The sequence below is a fragment of the Mus musculus genome, chromosome 11 (assembly GCF_000001635.26).
Source record: "Mus musculus strain C57BL/6J chromosome 11, GRCm38.p6 C57BL/6J".
NCBI lineage: Eukaryota > Metazoa > Chordata > Mammalia > Rodentia > Muridae > Mus > Mus musculus.
In genome coordinates, this window is record NC_000077.6 from 95,889,966 (window position 1) to 95,910,875 (window position 20,910).

Genomic DNA, 20,910 nt, shown 5'->3' on the forward strand with positions numbered 1-20,910 from the left:
CAGCCCTCCTTTTAGTTACTTTTAAAGGGGCTGTCACAAGCAACTCTATCTTGTTGGTTTGAGACAAGGTCTTGCCATGAAATCTACACTGGCCTTAAACTTACAATCCTCCTGCTTCAGCTTCCCATGTGCCGGGATTACAGACAAGTGCCCAGCATACACAAATCCCCTTTAATAAAAGCCAGCCAGAACCTGTTTTAATTCCCTCTTCAACCAACGATTTTGATATCAATCCTTTGTAATTGAAAGGCGGGAGGACTGGGGCTATAACTCAGTGGTAAAGCATTTGCTTAGCACATGCGAGGATCCGGGTTTGATTCCCAGCACCACAGGAAAAGAACTGAGGCAGGGGCATAAAGGAGTAGGAGCTCAGTGTTGGGGTACTTGCCTGCCTTATAGGACACCCTGCGTTCAGTCTCCAGCACTGTCAAAAGACAAAGTGACATTCTGTACCCCTGCACATGGTGGCACTTGACAGAATGTCCCGAGCTTATAGAATCACCTTCTGTGCTGGCCTGGGCACCCGGTGGCTGCACCACACACCGTCACTGAGAAGTGCCAAACTCTGTTCCTTTTTCTCTGTCAGTTTTACTGAAATGTTTTGTTTTTGTTTTTAAAGATTTATTTATTCAGTATGCATATACAGTGTTCTGTCTGGATGTATGCCTGCATGCCAGAAGAGGGCACCAGATCCATTACAGATGGTTGTGAGCCACCATGTGGTTGCTGGGATTTGAACTCAGGACCTCTGGAAGGACAGTCAGTGCTCTTAACCTCTGAGCCATCTCTTCAGCCCCTCATTGAAATCTTTCCTATACACAAAGCCCTGCAAATCTTTCTTGGAGAATACTCTTCTCCATTGTCTTCCTCTGCTTGTTCCTAATAGTTCTCCCCAGGAGCCCCTCAGGAATGCAAGGTCCAGACCTTTTCTCAGGGCTCTTCACTCTCTCAAGCACTTGATTGTTTGCTGTTCCCAGAAACCCAGGAGCCCCCACAGCCTGCATCACCTCCTCTGAAAGTGCTCAAATTCTGCCTGTCTTCTGGCATTCACAGCTGGAAGGTCCTTCTGGTTATAGGCATCCTGAAACTTATATTTCATTCGCAGTTTGCCAGAGTTACAGTCACACTGATTTTTGGGGAAGAGCCTAGAACAAGGGAGAAAAGCTTATAAACATGATTGACTGCAGGAAGGGCGGGACCTTAGCCCTAAACCCTAAACTTGCTTGTTGCTCACACTGAAAAAAAATTTTTTAACCACATGGTTACCCTAACTGGGTTGATATCCTGCAACCACCCAGGAGTTCCCTCCCCCCCCCCCCAGAGACAGGATGAGGGAGTGGGGATGAAGGGAGGGACTAAAGACTATTCCCTCTTTCTTTTCGTTCTTCTTTTCCTTTTCTTTCTTGAGACGGAGATCTTGTCTATGTGGCCCAGGCTGGCTTCAAACTCATGGTAACTCCCCTGCCTTAGCTGCCTGAGTGCACTACCGTGCCTAACAGCCCTCTCTAGAATTATCCCTTCTATCTTGCGTCTTTAAGAGCCATAGGCACTTCAGTTGGCAGCTAGTCCCATTAGGGCAGATGGCAGGAACCAAGCCCTCCCAGTGAAGTTGCAAGGTTACCTGGTGTTGTGGGAAACAGACACTGGATCCCACAGACCACCCCTGGTCTCTGAGACTCACTTTAGTAACCAGCACCCATTCTGAGTTGTCTACGATGTCTAAGGCTCAAGGAGAATCAGGGAAGTGACCTTGAGGGGGACAACAGTGAGGCTGGAGCACCCAGAGTCTCACCAGATGTCACTGTAGGTAAAGAGTTTCCTCAGATGCTCCTCTGGTAGAAGCTTCAGCACTGGGTCAACCCTTGCAGGCTCTGGAAACTTTGGCTTGAAGGTGCTGAAGTCTGTTGTAAGGGACACCTTTCTCACCATAAACGCAACAGTGGCAAGTCCTACCATGAGGACAAATGTCTTGAGGAGCCATGGAAACCTGAAGCTGGCAAAAGACACGCTGAAAAAGCAAAACACATTAGAATGTTTGATGTCAAGATCTGGGGAGATAGAAGGTGTAGACAGTAACGCTGCACAGGAGGGGCCTGAGTGCAGTCTCCTGCAACCACGTAAAAAGCTGGGAATGGTTCAATGGACAAGAGCGCTCACCGTGCAACCCTAAAGACTTCATTTGAGAACCCGGGGTAGAAGGACAGGACCGAGTCTAACGAGTTGTCCTCTGACACCAATACCCGAGCCGTGGCATTTGCTCACGGACATTCGCACTCTCAATAGTAATAATCTTCATTAGTCTTACTTTGTTTTGTTTGAGACAGGTCCCACCATATAAGCCTGGCTGGCCTGGAATTCACCATGTAGATCATACTGGCCTTGAATTCATAGTGATCTGCCTGCCTCTGCCTCTCATGCTGAGATTAAAGGCGTGCATCACCACGACTGGGTTCTGGAATACTTTTTTGTTTTTTTTTAAGAATTACTCATTTATTTTATATGTATGAGTGCACTGTAACTGTCTTCAGACACACACCAGAAGAGGGCATTGGATCCCTTTACAGATGGTTGTGAGCCACCATGTGGTTGCTGGGAATTGAACTCAGGACCTCTAGAAGAGCTGACAGTGCTCTTAACCACTGAGCCATCTCTCCAGCCCTGATTAATTTTTTTTTTAAGTTGGGTATGAAGCTAAACAGGAAGACAATAGAGGATATTAGGGGCAGGGGCTCACTGGCTAGACAGTCTAATGGTAAGCTCCAAGGCAATAATCTCTCTCTCTCTCTCTCTCTCTCTCTCTCTCTCTCTCTCTCATTGTTACTGTTTTCTGAGAAAAGATTTAGCCTGGCTTGCCTGAGAATGGCTCTATAGACCGGGCTGACCTCAAACTCACAGAGAACAACTTCTTGCCTCTGCCTCCCATGTGCCACCGCCACCGCCACCACCACCGCCGCCACCACCACCACCACCACCACTAGGCAGAGGTTCTGCCTTAAAGAAGGTGGAAAACATTTCTTAGGATAACTCACAAAGCAGAGAAGGAAGGAATCAAGTGACAAAAAGGACCCAGAAGATCCCAAATGAAGGGATGGGGAGATGGGGAGAGGAGAGCTGGAATTCGTGCAAAAAAATCTGAAGTCAGGACTCACTGCACTGTCGCTGCAGCTGTCTTCAGACACACTAGAAGAGGGCGTCCGACCCCATTACGGATGGTTTAAGAAGTTCAGCCACTCAATGCAAAGAAGGCCCCAAGGGGGTTCCTCACATCAAAGCAAAACAGGAAGTTGGGAGAGCAGAATTCCAGCCCAAGGGACAGTACCCCCTACACTCAGGCTGGGTCTTTCTTTTTTTTTTTTTTTTTTTTTCCATTTTTTATTAGGTATTTAGCTCATTTACATTTCCAATGCTATACCAAAAGTCCCCCATACCCACCCACCCCCACTCCCCTACCCACCCACTCCCCCTTTTGGCCCTGGCGTTCCCCTGTACTGGGGCATATAAAGTTTGCGTGTCCAATGGGCCTCTCTTTCCAGTGATGGCCGACTAGGCCATCAGGCTGGGTCTTTCTTTTTTTTTTTTTTTTTAAAGATTTATTTATTGATTATATGTAAGTACACTGTAGTTGTCTTCAGATATTCCAGAAGAGGGAGTCAGATCTCATTACTGATGGTTGTGAGCCACCATGTGGTTGCTGGGATTTGAACTCTGAACCTTCAGAAGAGCAGTCGGGTGCTCTTACCCACTGAGCCATCTCACCAGCCCTGGGTCTTTCTTTCTGTTCCTTCTTCAGACACTTTAGAGTGAACCAACACTCGTCCACTCTAAACAGGGAATGGCAACAGCCCAACGTAATGATGATATCAAAACCGACCTGGTGACGCAATGAACTGATTGGGAATCTGGGTAAGAGGTTTCTTGCGGGAGATGTGGCAATCCATAGGCAGCTGCATCACCAAACGCTGATGCACAACATGGCTGATAACTCAGGAAAGCTGCACCCCAAGCTCACTGCAGAACCTGCATGCAGGCTTCCTTCTCTCCAACAGCTCTGAGAGGCTCCTGCAAGCAGCTCTGTGGCTGGTGAGAAAAGCATCGTGTCCCAGTGGCTGCTTAGGAGGGCTCCTTAGTTTGTTTACATTCTGAGTGTGTCCTCCTCCTTCCTCGAAGGAATATTGTGACTCAAAACTTTCTGAACCCTAACAAGTTAAGTCACCCATTTAATCCTTTTGGAAATGTTTTCACAGACTGTCTCCGGTTAGGATTTTATTGCTGTAAAGAGGAAACCACAACCATGGCAGGAAGCCTTATAAAGAAAAGCATTTCATCGGAGCTGGGTTATAGCTCAGGAGTTTAGTACATTATTGTCATGGCCAGAAGCATAGCAGAACACAGACAGACATGATGTTAGAGAGTTAGCTGAGAGTTCTGCATCAGGATCCGAAGGCAAGGCGACAAGAAGAGAGAGTGACACTGGGCCTGGCTTGAGCTTCTGAATCTCAAAGCCCACCCCCAGTGACACACTTCCTGCCACTCGGCCACACCTCCGAATACTGCCACTCCCTATGGGGCCTATGGGAGCTCATTCTCATTCAAACCACTATCTTTCACTCCCTGGCCCTTCTAGGCTTATAGCCATACCCTAACGCAAAATGAACTTAGTCTTCCTCCAAAAGTCCCTGTAGTCTATTGCAGTCTCATCAATGTTTAAAAGTCCAAAGTCTCTGATAAGCATTGCCATCTCTTAAGCACTGACCTCCTGTAAAATCAAAATGAAAAAAAAAAAACAAAAAACGGATGACATACGTCCAACAATGGCAGAAGACATCCATTACCATCCCAGGAGAGAGGAGAAGGAACACAGGGAGGAAACGCTGGGCCAAGGGAGACCAAAAACCAGCCGGGCAAACTCCCATCTCTGGATCTCCATGTCTGATGTCAAAGTGCTCTTCAGATCTCCAACTCCTTTCAGCTTTGTTGACTGCAACACATTTTCTCTTGGGCTGTTTCCATTCCCTGCTAGCTGCCTTTCTCTGCAGAAATCCCACGACTCTGATGCCTCCAACATCTTGGGGTCTCCATGGCCATCCAGGCTTTCCCCTTCACAGCATCACACAACGGCCTCTCTGGGCCACTAGGAATACCCCATGAGACATGCTAGGCCATTGTCTGACCCAAGGAGGACAGGTAAGCCATACCTTGGTATAATTTCTTTCAAAATCGTCTTTGTCATTACATTGGCAGTCTCCTTTGTTGGGTAGGCTTCTACCCATCCTGAAAAGGTATCTATAAATACTAATAGATATTTATACCCATATTTTCCTGGTTTTAATTCTGTGTTATCTATTTCCCAATTGGCTCCAGGCTTTTGGCCTCTGATTCTAGTTCCTGGAGTTTCTTGGCTGGAGTTACAAGATGGATAGCCTGGCAGGTGGGGCAATTTGAGATTGCCTGGTCAGTGTCCTATAGCAAGTATTTTGTATTTTGGCCCTCTTAGCAATGTTTTTTAGTGTTTGGTGACTCAAAGTGAGGCTTGGTGGATTTGGTGGATGCACTGTCTGGCAAACTCCTTGGGTAGGATGGTCCGACCTTCATTGGTATGCAGTCGTCCATTTTTTCTGTAGATTCCTTTGCATTTAGCCTGATCCGTCGGGAGTGCAGGGGGTGGCAGGGCCACCTGGATGTGAGCAGTGGGAGTCATGCCAGCTTCCTTGGCAGCCTTCTCAGCCACTGTTTCCCCTGGCTATCTCCAGTGGTCCCTTCTGATGCCCTGGGCAATGGATTATAGCCATCTTGAGCCATAGTGCTGACTGTAGAGCCAACATCTCTTTCTTATTTTTAATTGTTGTCCCGTCTGCAGTCAATAATCCCCTTTCTTGGTCTATGCACCCATGCACATGTGCAGTAGCAAAAGCATAGCTGCTGTCCGTGTAGATGTTGACTATGGCCCCTTCTGCCAGCTTTGGAACCTGGGTCAAGGATATCAGGTCAGCTTTTTGGGGCTGATGTTCCTGGTGGCAAAGCAACTGCCCAAACAACAGAGTCCCATGTCAAGTCCATTATTGCTACCCCTGGACACTTGGTTTCATGTTGAACAAAACTGTTCCCACCCATGATATAGATGCATTCAACATCTGGCCAGGGTATGCCAGTCAGGTCCGGCCTAATGTTCTGAACACGCCCCCAAACTACAGAGCCGTCATGTTGTACACCTGAGGACGGGACAGGTTGCAGGGTTGCAAGATAACAGGTTATACCTCTTCTTACCCAGCATTTCCATTTTCTCTCAGCCAAAATGGATTGGGTTCCCATTTTAGTGAGTAGATCTCTCCTTTGCAGAGGGTATGAGCATCCTGGGATGACCATAAAAGGGTGAGCTACCTGCCCCACTCCCAAGTCCACTTTCTCCCACTTGTCCATGGATAGGGCTTGGTGCCTGTTGTCATTATTGGCTAAAGGCAAATAGGTCATAAAAGGTCTGCCCAGTGGATCTAGGGGGTCCTGTAGCCCTGAGGGGTAGGGTGATGGTTGAGGCAGCCTGATGAGAACCTGAGTGAGCTCTCTGGGCTGCTGGAGCCCCAAGTATGTGGCAGGCTCCAGGATGAGTCAGGAGCTTCCTTGTCAGCCTGCACCTGGTGGGCAGGAGCTGAGGAAGCAATATGGGGGGGGGGAGAACCTCCTCTGGGTCTGAAGGAGGAAGTAAGACTGGCCGCCTGGGCCTCCTATCCTTGGGAGGAAGGAGAGCAGGGGGTGGTGTAGCTGTTAGCAAAAAGGGTTTCATCCAAAGAGGGGGGGTCTTTCCACCATAAGATGACATAAGGCACCTGGCCCAGGGGACCCGAGGCCCCATAGACCACAGTTTTTACCCAGTAAATGATGGGAAGATAAGTTCCCTCCTTGGGCCAGCCAGGTATAAAGTGGGTTTTATATCTGCATCAGCCCTGAGGCCTCCATAACCTGGCGGAAGTCCCAAATACGGCCCGGAACCAGACTCAGAAGGGTGCTCTGTTCTTGTCCCATTTTTAAAATCGAGATGATATCCTAAAAACCGGTACAGAATAACAACAGTTACAGAGCACACAGCGACGGGACAGAAATGAAAGCAAAACAGGAACCGCCCTACAGACAGTCTCTCCCTCCTTCGTGCACGAGTGCAGTGGAGACCTACGGTGTGGTTCAAAAACCAGGTAGACATATTCACATTCTCCAGAAACCGGGTGAGAACTCCCAGGTTCTCCAGATTGCATGTGAAGGCATTCGGGAGGGGTGGGGGGTGGGGTGGGGGGCACTCTCCAGGTGGGATTTGGGGGGGTAGGCATTCCCCTTATTTCCCAGCCGCTGAGCGGCAAAATATGTATCTGCTTTGCCCTTTCTGGCCTCCGATTGGTGGGGAGAGAGGCTCCTCCAAAATGTTCAACTATTGGAGTGGGGGGGTCTCCAGCGATTCCCAGGCAATGCACCAAAGGTTAGGGTCTGTGAACCGCTGAAGACTCAAATAGTACGCAAAAGCAAAGAGCGTTTATTCCTGCATGCAGGGACCCAATTCCACCGGGATAAAAGGACCCGAGTGAATTCGCAGATTCAGTTTTAAAGCCAAAAAGAGCAACTTAGGGAGGGGTGGGTAATCTATGGGGTTGAACGGTGGGTTCTATCTCTGGGGGTCTGGGTGACCTCTTTCTTGCTTCGTGTCAAGGAGGAGTAGTTCTTGACCTCTTGGCTGCAAGCTTGGCTAACTGTCCTTTCCAAAGCTGGGGGGAGGTAGCTCTTGACTTCTTGGCCTAAGCCTCAGTTGTTCCATTGCATTCCAGCCAAGGGTGAGCCACCTGATATGGATGCTGGGAACCGACTCTGCAGGTTCCTCTGCAGGAGTAGCAAGTGCTGTTAACCACTTAGCCACCTGCGCTGTCACACCCGTTAAATTCTTAACAGATCAAAATTTAAAAATATATAAACCAAACTTGGGATTAGTTCAGTGGTAGAGCGCTTGCCTAGACTCGTCAAAGCCCTGGGTGCCACCCTTGGCACCATTAGTAATAAAGTAACGAGGGAGCTGGAGAGATGGCTCCAGTGGTTAAGAGCACTGACTGCTCTTCCAGAGGTCCTGAGTTCAATTCCCAGCAACCACATGATGGCTCACAACCATCTGTAATGATGGGATCCGATGCCCTCTTGTGGTGTGTCTGAAGAGATATACTCATATATAAAAAATAAATAAGTAAATCTTTAAAAAAATAAAGTAACAATAATAACAGCAAGGAGGTGTGGTTGTCATCCAGCACTTGCTTCCAGTGACAAATAAGTACATGCTCTTAACTCTGCAATGGATTCCACTTCTACAGCCCCAATGCACAATCGTTACAATCACCATTACTACTATGTCTATTACTATTTTTTAATTCTTTTTTATTAAACTAATAAAATTTATTTTAAAATATACAACTCAGTATTAACATTTTTGTTTGTTTGTTTGTTTTTTGTTTTTCGAGACAGTGTTTCTCTGTATAGCCCTGGCTGTCCTGAAACTTGAGTTCCAGGCTGGCCTCGAACTCAGAAATCTGCCTGCCTCTGCCTCCCGAGTGCCAGGATTAAAGGCATGCACCACCACGCTCAGCAGTATTAACATTTTTTAAGTCATCAAAATAATTTATAATAGTTAAATGCCTCTTAAGTATACATGATATCTTCTGAAACTAAGAGTAATATGCATTCAATCAGTTTTTAAAGTCTATTTGGGCCATTAAATATGATATAAGTAGAAAAAAAATCTCTTATGAAGTCCTCTATGAAAGGAAATTGTGACAAGTTCTTGAAACATTCCCTCTCCAAGGGAGAATATGCAGAGTAACTGTGGTTTCATAGAATCTATTACTGTTTTTAAAGACAAGGTTTCAATGGCCTGGACTTCCTGTGTAGACCAAGCTGGCCTTGAACTCACTGCCTCTTGAGTGCTGGGGTCAAGGCATGTGCTACTATATCCAACCTCCGAATATGGAAAACTTTAAAGCTCTCAAAGGCATCTTTTGAATCAAGACCATCAGAGCAAGAATAAATACATAACTCTAGACCCCAGGCCAGGAGATATAAATAACTTGCCAAAGTGCTTGCCTGCTGTGTAAAAAGCCCTAGTTTCAATTCCCAGCACCACATACACCAAGTGTGGCAGCCCATGCCTGTAGCTCTAGCCCTGGGGCAGTGGAAGCAGGAAGATCAGAGGTTCAAGAGCACCCTCAGCTACACTGGGAATTTGAGGCTAACCTGGGCCTTATGATGTTGGGACCACAGAGGTCCTTGTGCCCACAGAGAAGAACTAAGAGGACCAAGAGTCATGTAGGAGTGTCTCCTCAATGGAGGAGATAAAGTCAAATCCCTGCATTCCATCTAGAAAGCTGAGAGTAGTTTTTTTTTTTAAGATTTATTTATTATTATATCTAAGTACACTGTAGCTGTCTTCAGACACACCAGAAGAGGGCGTCAGATCTCATTACGGATGGTTGTGAGCCACCATGTGGTTGCTGGGATTTGAACTCAGGACCTTCGGAAGAGCAGTCGGTGCTCTTAACAACTGAGCAATCTCTCCAGCCCGAGAGTGGGTTTTATTAATAACCTGGTGACATTTTGGCTACCTGTGAAAGCAGCTCACCCACCTTTTGCTATAGAGGCAGACCTCTCCCAGTTCCCCAGAATGATATCCTAGACTCTTCCCCCTCCCTAGATCATCCTCAGGGGAGATGTCACATGGACTTCATGGCCTGCTGACCTTATGCTATCAGTCAGAGACCACACTAGAGTCTAGGCCTTTTAGCTATAGAACCCACCCTCATGGGCGCATGTACTTTATAATAGAGTTTCTAAGTAATCATACTGTCTTAGTCAGGGTTTCTATTCCTGCACAAACATCAGGACCAAGAAGAAGTTGGGGAGGAAAGGGTTTATTCGGCTTACACTTCCATACTGCTGTTCATCACCAAGGAAATCAGGACTGGAACTCAAGCAGGTCAGGAAGCAGGAGCTGATGCAGAGGCCATGAAGGGATGTTCTTTACTGGCTTGCTTCCCCTGGCTTGCTCAGTCTGCTCTCTTATAGAACCAAGACTACCAGCCCAGAGATGGCACCGCCCACAAGGGGATCTCCCCACCTTGATCACTAATTGAGAAAATGCCTTACAGTTGGATGCAGGCATTTCAACAACTGAAGCTCCTTTCTCTGTGATAACTCCAGCTGTGTCAAGTTGACACAAAACTAGCCAGTACACATACCTAAAGCTTTATTGTGAATCTGTAATTGGACTGATTGTTGCCTGGAAACCTTTCCCCAAATTGTACTGTGTTTTAAATATGCCAACAATGAACCACCTGGCATTAGACTCCCTGAAGTCCGATCCAGGTTGCCAAATCAGTCTACTCTGGGTATTCAGTCTTCTCTCTTTATGTGGTTCAATTCCTGGTCTGATACCTGCAGGGACCCCAGCCTGCATTATGACACCTCCATCTTGTCTTTATCAATGTTCTAATTCTATGGAGAGACACCAGGACCAAAGCAGCTCTTATAAGAGAATGCATTTAATTGGTACTGGCTTACAGTTTCAGGGGTTTAGTCCACTATCATCATGGCAGGAAGCATGATGGAATGATGGAAGAAATGGCGCTGGAGAAGGAGCTGGAAACTATATCCTGATTCACTGGCAGAAAGACTCTGGGCTTTTTGTGGGCTTTTGAAACCTCAAAGCCACCGCCAGTAACACATTTCCTCCATCAAGGCCATACCTCCTAATCCTTTGAAATAGCGACACTATAGTAAGCAAGCATTCAAATCTATGAGCCATTCTTATTCAAACCACTACACATCTCAAACAAACAAATGAACAAACAAACAAATCCAGAACATACTACACTACGAAATATGCTAGAACTATATATTGAGAAGAAAATGGTAAATTTTAAATAGACACTTTTTTTGTTATTGTTTTTGAGTCAGAGTTTCTCTGTGTAGCCCTGGCTGTCCCGGCACTCACTCTGTAGACCAGGGTGGCTGACCTCGAACTCACAGAGACCCACTTGCCTCTACCTCCGTAGTGTTGGGATTAAAGGCACCACAACCACCCACCTTAAATGCACATTTTTTTCATGACAAAATATGAAATTAATAAATTAAGCATACACCAAAACAGCTACCGTGTGGGACTTGGAGAGATGCTCAGTGGTTTAAAAGCAACTGATGCTCTTGCAGATGAAGTTCAATTCCCACAACTCACACGGCAGCTCACAGCTACTACTCCAGGTCAGGAAGATCTGAGCCAACGCTCTCATGTGGCCTCCTTGGGCACCTGTGCACAAGTGATGCACATACAGATACTCAAAGCATATATAGATACACACACCTTTAATTCCAGCACTTGGGAGGCAGAGGCAGGTGGATCTCTGGTTTTGAGGCCAGTGTGGTCTACAGAGTGAGTTCCTGGACACCTGGGGTTACACAGAGAAACCCTGTCTTGAAAAAGAAAGCAACAACCCCCCCCCCAAAGCAAACAAAAAGATAAAAGAAAAACTGGGGGTGGCCATGCTCTAGGGTGAGCTTTCAAAGGAGCTAGTGATTTTAAGGCACGGTTATTGATCCAGGAATCAACAAGTACTCAGAATAACTTCGTGTGTGTGTGTGTGTGTGTGTGTGTGTTTGTGTGTGTGTATGAGGAAATTACACTACCTTTGTTATGTATGCCTATTAATGTCTGAACTTTATAAAATGGTATCAAAACACATTCATTTAATCAAGTTTCAGAAACACTAGCAGAACACCTCTATTTTCTTCAATTTTCTCTATTTTCTTCAATTTTCTCTATTTTCTTCAATTCCTAAAGCTCTTAAAAACCATTTAGTTGCTGGGAGTGGTGGCTCACGCCTTTAATCCAGCACTTGGGAGGCAGAGGCAGGCGGATTTCTGAGTTCGAGGCCAGCCTGGTCTACAGAGTGAGTTCCAGGACAGCCAGAGCTATACAGAGAAACCCTGTCTCTAAAAACAAAAAAAACAAACAAACAAACAAACAAACAAACAAAAAACCATTTAGTTAGTTAGTTGTCAGTTAGTTAGTTTTGGGGGATGTATATCAATGTGCATGTGCCCTGGCACACATATGGAGGTCCCAGGACAACTTTTGGGAATAAATTCTCGTTCCCTACCACGAGGAAGTCAGGGATTAGATGTCGTTTGTTTCCCTTGGAGGCAAGAACCTTTATATGCCGAGCCATCTCTGTGGCCCTTGGACTTTTCTTTAATAAAAACTAAAACAAAAAACCACAAGCTGACCACAATTTCACCGTCTAGCCAAAGATAACCTTGACTTCCTGCTCCTTCCTGCTCCAGGGACTCCCTGTTCCTTCCGATCCTACCCCTAGCCCAAGGGCCAGGATGACAGGCGTGGAGCCCCGTGGTCAATTTAAATCCCTGGACTTGGACTTTTTGGTAATGCTACGTGTTGATCCCACAGCCTTCTGTATGTCCAGCAAACACTCTACCACTGAGTTAAACCCTCAGCCCCACGTTCTTAGGCTTCTGACTCCCCAAATCTGGCTCTAACTAGGATAACATCTTATGGTATAATCATTAACAGAGATTGTTGTAGGAGATTATTAATGAAGGTTTAATTTTTACTGGATAAGTAAAAAGATTTTATCCTGTTAAAACAATACAGTTTATGTGCTTTCATGGAAGCTGGTTGAACAACGCCTAAGAAACATCCAAGAAAGAACAACTGTGCACACTATAAAAGTCCATGCCAAAATAAAGACTCAGGGTAGTCATCTGTGTCAGAAGTTAGCGTTGTGTCCCTTCTGGCTTATATGCAATTGGCAGGGTTGGCTTTTGAAATGAGCAGAAATGGGGAACAGCTGAAGCCTGAGTCCCAGATGGGTCTTTCTCCTGGTCCTACACAAGAAGGTGGTGGTGATTATGTTTTTCAAGATTTGGCATTTGTGCCAGGCGTGGTGGCACATGCCTTTAATCCCAGCACTCAGGAGGCAGGGGCAGGCACATTTCTGAGTTCGAGGCCAGCCTGGTCTACAAAGTGAGTTCCAGGACAGCCAAGCCTACACAGAGAAATCCTGTCTCAGAAACCAGAAAAAAAATTTTTTTTGGCGTTTGCTTTAGAAATTCTTTTTTTTTTTTAAAGACTTGTTTCATTTGGGGCTGGAGAGATGGCTCAGTGGTTTAAAGCATTGGCTGCTCTTCCAGAGGACATGGGTTCAATTCCTAGTACTGATAAATAGCAGCTCACAACTGACTGTAACTCTAGTTCCAGGGGATCTGACATCCTCATACCAATGCACATAAAATAAATTAAATTATCTTTTAAAGACTTATTTTACTTTTTATTGCAATTTATTTATATATTTATGTATATGAGTACCCTGCAGCTGTATAGATGGTTGTGAGCCTTCGTGTGGTTGTTGGGAATTGAATTGTTGGGTCGGCCTCTCCTTGCTCTGGCCCAAAGATTTATTTATTATTATAAATAAGTATACTGTTGCTGTCTTCAGACACATCAAAAGAGGGTATTAGATCTCATTACGGCTGGTTGTGAGCCACCATGTGGTTGCTGGGATTTGAACTCAGGACCTTTGGAAGAGCAGTCTGCGCTCTTATCCGCTGAGCCATCTCACTATCCCCGACTTATTTTTATGTTTGATTGTGTGTGTGTGACTCTGTATATGTGAGTACAGGTGCTGTGGAGTCCAGATGAGGGCACTGGATCTCCTGGAACTCAAGTTGTAGGCACTTGTGAGCCACCCACTGTGAGTTCTTCGAACTGAACTCAGGTCTTCTACAGAACCAGAATGGGCTCTTAATCTCCATCTTTCCAGCCCCTAACTCATTATTTCTGTGCACTTTGCCCACCAACCCCTCATGAGTCATAGCCACTGACTATCCAGAAACACCTATGGTGGAAGAGACAGAAGATTTGAATATATATCAGAACTTTAAAAATTCTTGCATAGTGAAAAAATATTTCTGAAGTAAAGCTTGTGTCTTAGTTAGGGCTACCATTACTATGATGAAACACCATGACCAACCAAAAGCAAGTTGGGGAGGAAGGGGTTTATTTGGCTTATAGTCTCAATTCTCTGTTCATCATCAAGGAACAGGAACTCAAACAGGACAGGGACCTGAAGGCAGGAGCTGATGCAGAGGCCATGGAGGAGTGCTACTTACTGGCTTGCTCATCCTGATTTCTTACAGAACCCAGGATCACCAAACCAGGGATGGCCACATACAATGGGCTGGGCCCTCAGCCCTCAATCACTAATTAAGAAAACACCTTACAGCTAGATCTTATGGAAGCATTTTCTTCACTGAGCTTCCTTCCTCTCAGTTGACTTTGCTTTGTGTCAGGTTGATAAAAAACTATCCAACATTGCTGGTTAACAACTTACTAAACTACTGAAACTTTTCCCAAGAAAGGTTAAGAACACAGCTGTGGGGTGAAGCACAGTTGTAGAGTGTTTAGCAAACATGCACAAGGGGGCGGGGCAGAAGTGGGTGTGGCCATAGGCTGGTAATCCAAGCACTTGGTAGACAGGATTGCTAGAAGCTCAGGGCCAGCCTGGGTTACAGAGTAAGTTACAGACCAGTCTAAGCTATCAGTAAAAATAAAATACTTTAGGGGTGAGGGTGGGGGTGGGGGGACGGGGACTGGAGAGATAGTTTAGTGGTTAGGAGCACTTTTTACTCTTTTTGGTTTGGTTTGGTTTGGTTTGGTTTAGGGATTTTTTGGTTTTTCAAGACAGGGTTTCTCTGTATAGCCCTGGCTGTCCTGGAACTCACTTTGTAGACCAGGATGGCCTCAAACTCAGAAATCCACCTGCCTCTGCCTCCCGAGTGCTGGGATTGAAGGCGTGTGCCACCAAGCCCGGCAACTACTCCAGGGACAACTCTTAACATGGATCTTGGACCTGCCGAGTGCACACACTTGTATGTGTGCCTACACACACGTTCTTCACACACCCATCATCAAAAGCCTTTTAAAAATTTAAGATTAAAAAGAAGAGAGTGAGCCGGGCGTGGTGGAGCACGCCTTTAATCCCAGCACTCGGGAGGCAGAGGCAGGTGGATTTCTGAGTTCGAGGCCAGCCTGGTCTACAAAGTGAGCTCCAGGACAGCCAGGGCTACACAGAGAAATCCTGTCTCGAAAAACAAAAATGAAAACAAAAAAAAAAAAAAAAGAAGAAGAAGAGAGTGATTTAAGTAACAGCACTCATCACGCTGCTTCCCAACCAGAGGTACAACTCGACCAGATGCCTCAGCTTGCTGCCATTACCCCTTTCCCATGACGGACGGACAGATGTAGCCTTGAACTGTGAACAGCAGAAGCTGCTCTGTCCTAGATTGCTTCTCTAACATATTACATCACAATGATGAGAAAAGTAACTCGTGCACAGCGACTCGTGCACAGTGGGGAAAAACATATTAAATATGACATAGTTATAGGTGTGATGGTGCATGCATTTACTCTCAGCACCCAGCACTCCCAAGGTTGACTCAGAAAGATCTCTATAAGTTCCTGGCCATCTCAGCTGAATTAATGAGACCCCCACCTCAAAAATATATTTTTTTAAAGGCTGTTATTCTTTTTTCTTTTCTTATCTTTTTTTTTTTTTTTTTTGAAACTATCTCACTATGTAGCCCTGGCTGACCTGGAACTCTATATAGATCACAGCTGGACTTGAACTCAGAGATCAGCCTGCTTCTGCCTCTCTGAGTGCTGGAATTAAAGGCGTACATCACCATGCTGAGGACCTGTCTGTAAAACTGTCCCCGCCTTCAAGGATATTGCAATGTGACTCCTTTCCTCCAGGCGTTTCTTTGGTGTGGAGAATCCTTTGGCTGATTACCATGGCTATTAATTAAAAAAGACTGAGGCCTCCAGGTCTCCAGTAACGGTTCCCTGGTTACAGCTGTTGCTCGTTGGAAGTAGAAGAAGCCAAGGAAGGGTCACAGGACTGACCAGCTGCAAGTGATCTTGGGAGATACTAGGATTCATAGGAAGTAGACGGTTGACTAGAAATGGGACTCCACAGTGTGGCTCCCGCTAAGTCTCCATCCACAATGGGGTGCAACTTTGTACTGATGTCATTATTTTGCGGTCACCCGTGTTCCTGTAGATAACTCATGCTCTTTCTGTAAGTCCTCAAAGCTTATTGGTTTGTTAGGTTGGGCTTTGGTGGGGTCCTACTTACAACTGTCATTGGTGACCTAGCCGGGGTGAATAGACATTTGCTCATGTCCTCCCACAAGTTAATGAAGATGCTTACCCACAAATCCCACAAGTATCTGAAAGAACCAATGAGAACCGCTCCAGAGTTAAAATGGTAACAAGAGTGCAGAGGTGACAGACCAAATGGCAGTGCTGGGCCTAGGGTACAAAATGAGTGCTGGTTGGTTTTTTCCTGCAGTTATTGGGTGACTGGACAAGTACTGGCAGGCTTGAAGGCCAGTCAAGATGGACCTTTCCTGCCGGGCAGTGGTGGCACACGCCTTTAATCCCAGCACTCGGGAGGCAGAGGCAGGCGAATTTCTGAGTTCGAGGCCAACCTGGTCTACAAAGTGAGTTCCAGGACAGCCAGGGCTACACAGAGAAACCCTGTCTCGGAAAAAAAGATGGACCCTTCCCTCGTGATCAGTTTTGGATGTGCCCCCCCCCCATTTCTCTGGACACTCTAGAAAGGGAAGGATCATCTTTGCCCCCATTTATATCTTTAATTTTCCTGTGAATTGTTCTCTCTGATGCGTACCGCTTTTGCCTGCTAACCTAGAACTAGTCCTAGAAGTTTCTAGCCTCCAATATAGTCTAATCTAAGCCTGGAGACTTGCTTCTGAATAAGCTTGCCCTTTCTTGTTCTTTCTATACTCTGGCTCAAACTCCTCTCTGCGCAAACTGGTTCAATCTGGCCTCTCTCTCTCTCTCTCTCTCTCTCTCTCTCTCTCTCTCTGCCTCTCAATTGTTCTGCTTGACCTCTAACTCTGGTAATCTGTTCTAATCTTCTAGCTCATTCTTTGTCTCATTCGTCTTCACCTGTGCCTAGCTTGTTCTTTCTCTGCAATCAGTCTCTGTACAACTGTCCCAGTAAAACTGTTTCTCTCTCCGCCCCTCAAATAGCTTCCCTTTCCTCGCTCTTCTCCTGAGAGTCGGGCAGATCTTGTTCTATCAGATCTTTCTCTGATTCATCACTTTGTCCACCACTCAATTAGACATCACTTTCAAACACAGGTGTGCTTCCTTCTACAAACTAACTTTACCTTCATTTTGGGGGATTTGTGTACTCAGGGCCTGTCTCTATTCCAGTCAGGGTGTTAAAGGTGTGTGCTAAGGGGCTGAGCTATATCACAATTATAAACAGAGTCTTCCAACACAATCTCGGGGTTCCCAATGCGGTCAAAAATCCTGCAACACCCACTTAAAATTCAAACTACCAAATCAAAGGAGGTGGAAATCAGGACTCCATTGAGCCCCATTAAGTAAAGTTACTTCCTCCTAGTTAAAGGAATGAAATCTGAACTCTTTCCTTGGCCTGGCCTGGAGACCTGGTGTTCTGATCTACCCCAAAAGTCAGAACACTATATACCATTGTTCCTTTCCCTAATGTTAATTAGTAATAAGGAACTACCTGTCAATCACCGGGCTAGGAGACTTCCACACTGAAAATGTTGCTTCATCCAAAGGCATGAGAACGGAAAGAGTAACTTTTACGAGTTCATGTGCTCTTCGGAAGAGCTTCCCAAAACCCTGACTTTAATATAATCTAATCTGGCTTGAATTGACTTCTTTCACCGGTGGAGAAACAACTCGTCACAAAGTAGGAAAGGACTGTCAACTGACACACTGTGAGCAGTCTGCCTATGGTTTTTCTGGGAACCAGAATGTCTTCAGCTGTGGTTATCAAGTGGTCGCCTCAAAGGCAAGCTGTCTGCTCAGCATCGGAAACCTGTATGGTTGGGACATAGGACTCCCTCCATCTTGACTTTGTGGTAGGAGACAAACTCCTCAGCTCACTGTGGTAACCGATCGTGTCATCCTTTCTCACACTGGCTTTTGCAATTGGCAAACATGCACATAGCCTTGGTGGTGTCCTCAGATGATTTCCTGAGTAGGAAGTTGTAAACCCCAGACAAACTGTGGAAGTGCCTACTTAACATTGTCAAAGCCAGACACTGGCCCCTACCTGTTACAGGGCCCTCCTGGCTAGCACACCATGCCCCCCCCCCTACCCTATAAATCCAACCATTTTCATTACCTGGCCCTTTTATCTACACTTTAACCTCCTGACCTCTTAATTTAGTCCCTGTCTCCTCTCCTCTCCCATCTCTCATCACGTGACCTGGCTCAATCTACTCATGTCACTCTGGACTCTCCCAGATCTCTGTCTCTGTCTCTGTCTCTTTCTCTCAGAAACTTGTTTCCATATGGTGAATTGGTAGAGTTTCACCTAAAGAAAATCTACAACCTCTAAGCAAAGGGCACAGGACTGAGCTAGGAAGTGGAGACTGGAGACCTACTCAGATCTAATTATAGCTATATAAAGCATAACTAATTATAGTTATGTTTTTATTAAAATATGTTTAGACCTGAGAATGGCAGGGCATACCTATAAACTCAGAATTCAAGAGGCCAAGGCTAGAAAGCAAATTCCAGGCCAGCCTAGGCTACATGTGAAATCTTTATCATAAATAAATAAATGAATTTGGGATAACACCTACTAAGGTTATGATTGATTGATTGATTGTATTGATTGTGATGCTAGCACCACAACACCACTCCCAGCCCCGGTCACTTTTAATTAATTCTTAAGTATCTTTAAAAGGCCTCAGCTTTAATTCACAACTTGTCAAGTAGCAGTAAAAATATCTCATGTAAACAAAAGCTTTTGGGGGTTTGTTGTTGTTGCTTTGTTTACTTGTTAATTTTTGTTTTGAAACAGGGTCCCTCTACATAGCTCTGGCTATCCTAAAACGCTCTATGTAGACCAGGCTGGCCTTACACTCATAGTGATCTGCCTGTCTCTACCTCTGGAGTGTTGGTTGGGATTAAAGAAATGAGCCACCATGCCCCTCTTGGTGTGTGTGTATGTGTTTTATGTGACTGTGAGCAAGTGTGTGTGTTCAGGTGCACAGGCATGGGGTGGGACACACACACCATGCAAAGGTGGAGATCAGAGGACAGCTTTGTGCAGTGGGTTCTGCCTTTCCCACATGTTGTTCCAAGGATTCGTCTCAGATCTGTGGTGTGCCAAGGCCTTCACCCACTGAGCCATCTCACCAGCCCTTCCAGGGTATTTGATTTGGGGGATTTTTAATTTCTGCACAGGTTATTTCATCCCAGAAAAATAGGAGGACTTCTGTCTTCATTTCTGCACAGCTGCTTTCTGCTGTGTTTTCACAATATATGGGAGCCCTAGCCAAGAACCGTATCTTTAGATTTTTCCCTTCATGAGGAATTTAATCTGAAGAACTCAGAGTTGGGTGATTGGCTCCCAGCATCCACCTGGTTCTCAGGTCAGGTCTCAGGCTGTCAAGAGCCAGAAATGAGCCCAGCCTGGACTATAGGATTCTGGTGGTTAAATAAAAGTCAGACTTCCTCGGGGACTTGTGAAGCCTGCTCCCATCTATCAAGACATCATTTCCCTTCTCTCTGGCAGAAGAGACCTGTGCCACCGCCTATCAGCATGTCAACACCCGTTCTGATATCACAGGTACCTGTTGGACAGTTCAGAGTCCATGCCAGCATCCTGTCTTCTTACTTCCTCAGCTACCCTAAGCTCCCTGCAGCTCACAGGCCTCCCTCCCCTCAGCTAGTCCTCCTTCATATAACCCGGCCATTTCCACAATTCTCTCTGACTTACTTACTCTTTCTAGCTCTGCTCTATTCTTTATCTCTCTATGTCCACTCTTCTCTCCCACTTCCCTAGCTCTGGACATGTTCAGTTGACTTCTTTCTTTGTCTATTCCAGATTCTTCCATATGCTTCTGACTGTCTCTCTCTCTCTCTCTCTCTCTCTCTCACACACACACACACACACACACACACACACACACTCACACACACACACACACTCTCACACACACACACACACATCTATAATAATCATGGAGTAGTTATGTCAGCAGTTTCTTTACTGCACTCCTTCACAGACAGCCACCTGGATTCCTTATAAGAACAAGCTGGCAAGTGAATTAATTTTATAACATATAGAATCTCTCTAGCTGTTTTGGAGAGTAGAATTTTTTTTCCCTCTCTGTTCAACCAGTATTGTTTTTTTGTTTTGTTTTGGTTTGTTTTGGTTTGGTTTGGTTTTTTTGGTTTTTGTTGTTGTTGTTGTTGTTTTTGGAAACAGGGTTTCTCTAGCCCTCCAGCCAAGGCTGAGCTTTGACTCTTTGACCTATAGTGAGGAGATTAGGACCCTGTCTCATTCCCTGAGGAATGTCATGTAGCCTCAATTAGATTCCCGGACCTGAGATTCCTAGAATGCTTCCCCATATTAATGAGACATTCCAGATACCCTAAACTCCCAGCCAATGATCTTTGCCTATCCTGAAAGTCCTACCCTCAGTTCCCCAAAACTTTAAAAGCCTTAAGTCACCCTGAGTAAAGTTGCTCTGCCTCCCGACTCAGGTTTATTCACCTTCCACACTCACAGGGCATCCAAATCCCCCTCTGAAGTCTCTGCTCCCACTGCCCCTGTAGACCAAGATCTGTGAGATGGAGAGACCCACCATGCTTGGCTTGAGAAGTGTAATCTTTTATTAACTATGAATTAAACATCTTAGCTAACTAAGCTCTGCCCCTTTGGGTAATACAGTGCATGAACCCAGGCCTTCATGCAAACTAGACAAAAACCCTACCACTGGTAATGCTTTCCTTCATACATA

The 20,910-nt window shown here is 45.7% G+C and overlaps 1 protein-coding gene across 2 annotated transcripts in view; it reads right to left on the reverse strand.

The window, feature by feature from the left end:
- B4galnt2 (beta-1,4-N-acetyl-galactosaminyl transferase 2) overlaps positions 1–20,910 on the reverse strand; it is a 51,402-nt gene that overhangs the window by 26,407 nt on the left and 4,085 nt on the right. For both annotated transcript variants that reach the window (NM_008081.3, XM_006532201.4), the window contains exons 2-3: positions 1,793–2,008; positions 1,008–1,145 (exon numbers count right to left, since the gene is read on the reverse strand). In NM_008081.3, coding sequence (NP_032107.1) covers positions 1,008–1,145; positions 1,793–2,008 — 354 coding nt within the window. The remainder of the gene's footprint in view (positions 1–1,007; positions 1,146–1,792; positions 2,009–20,910) is intronic.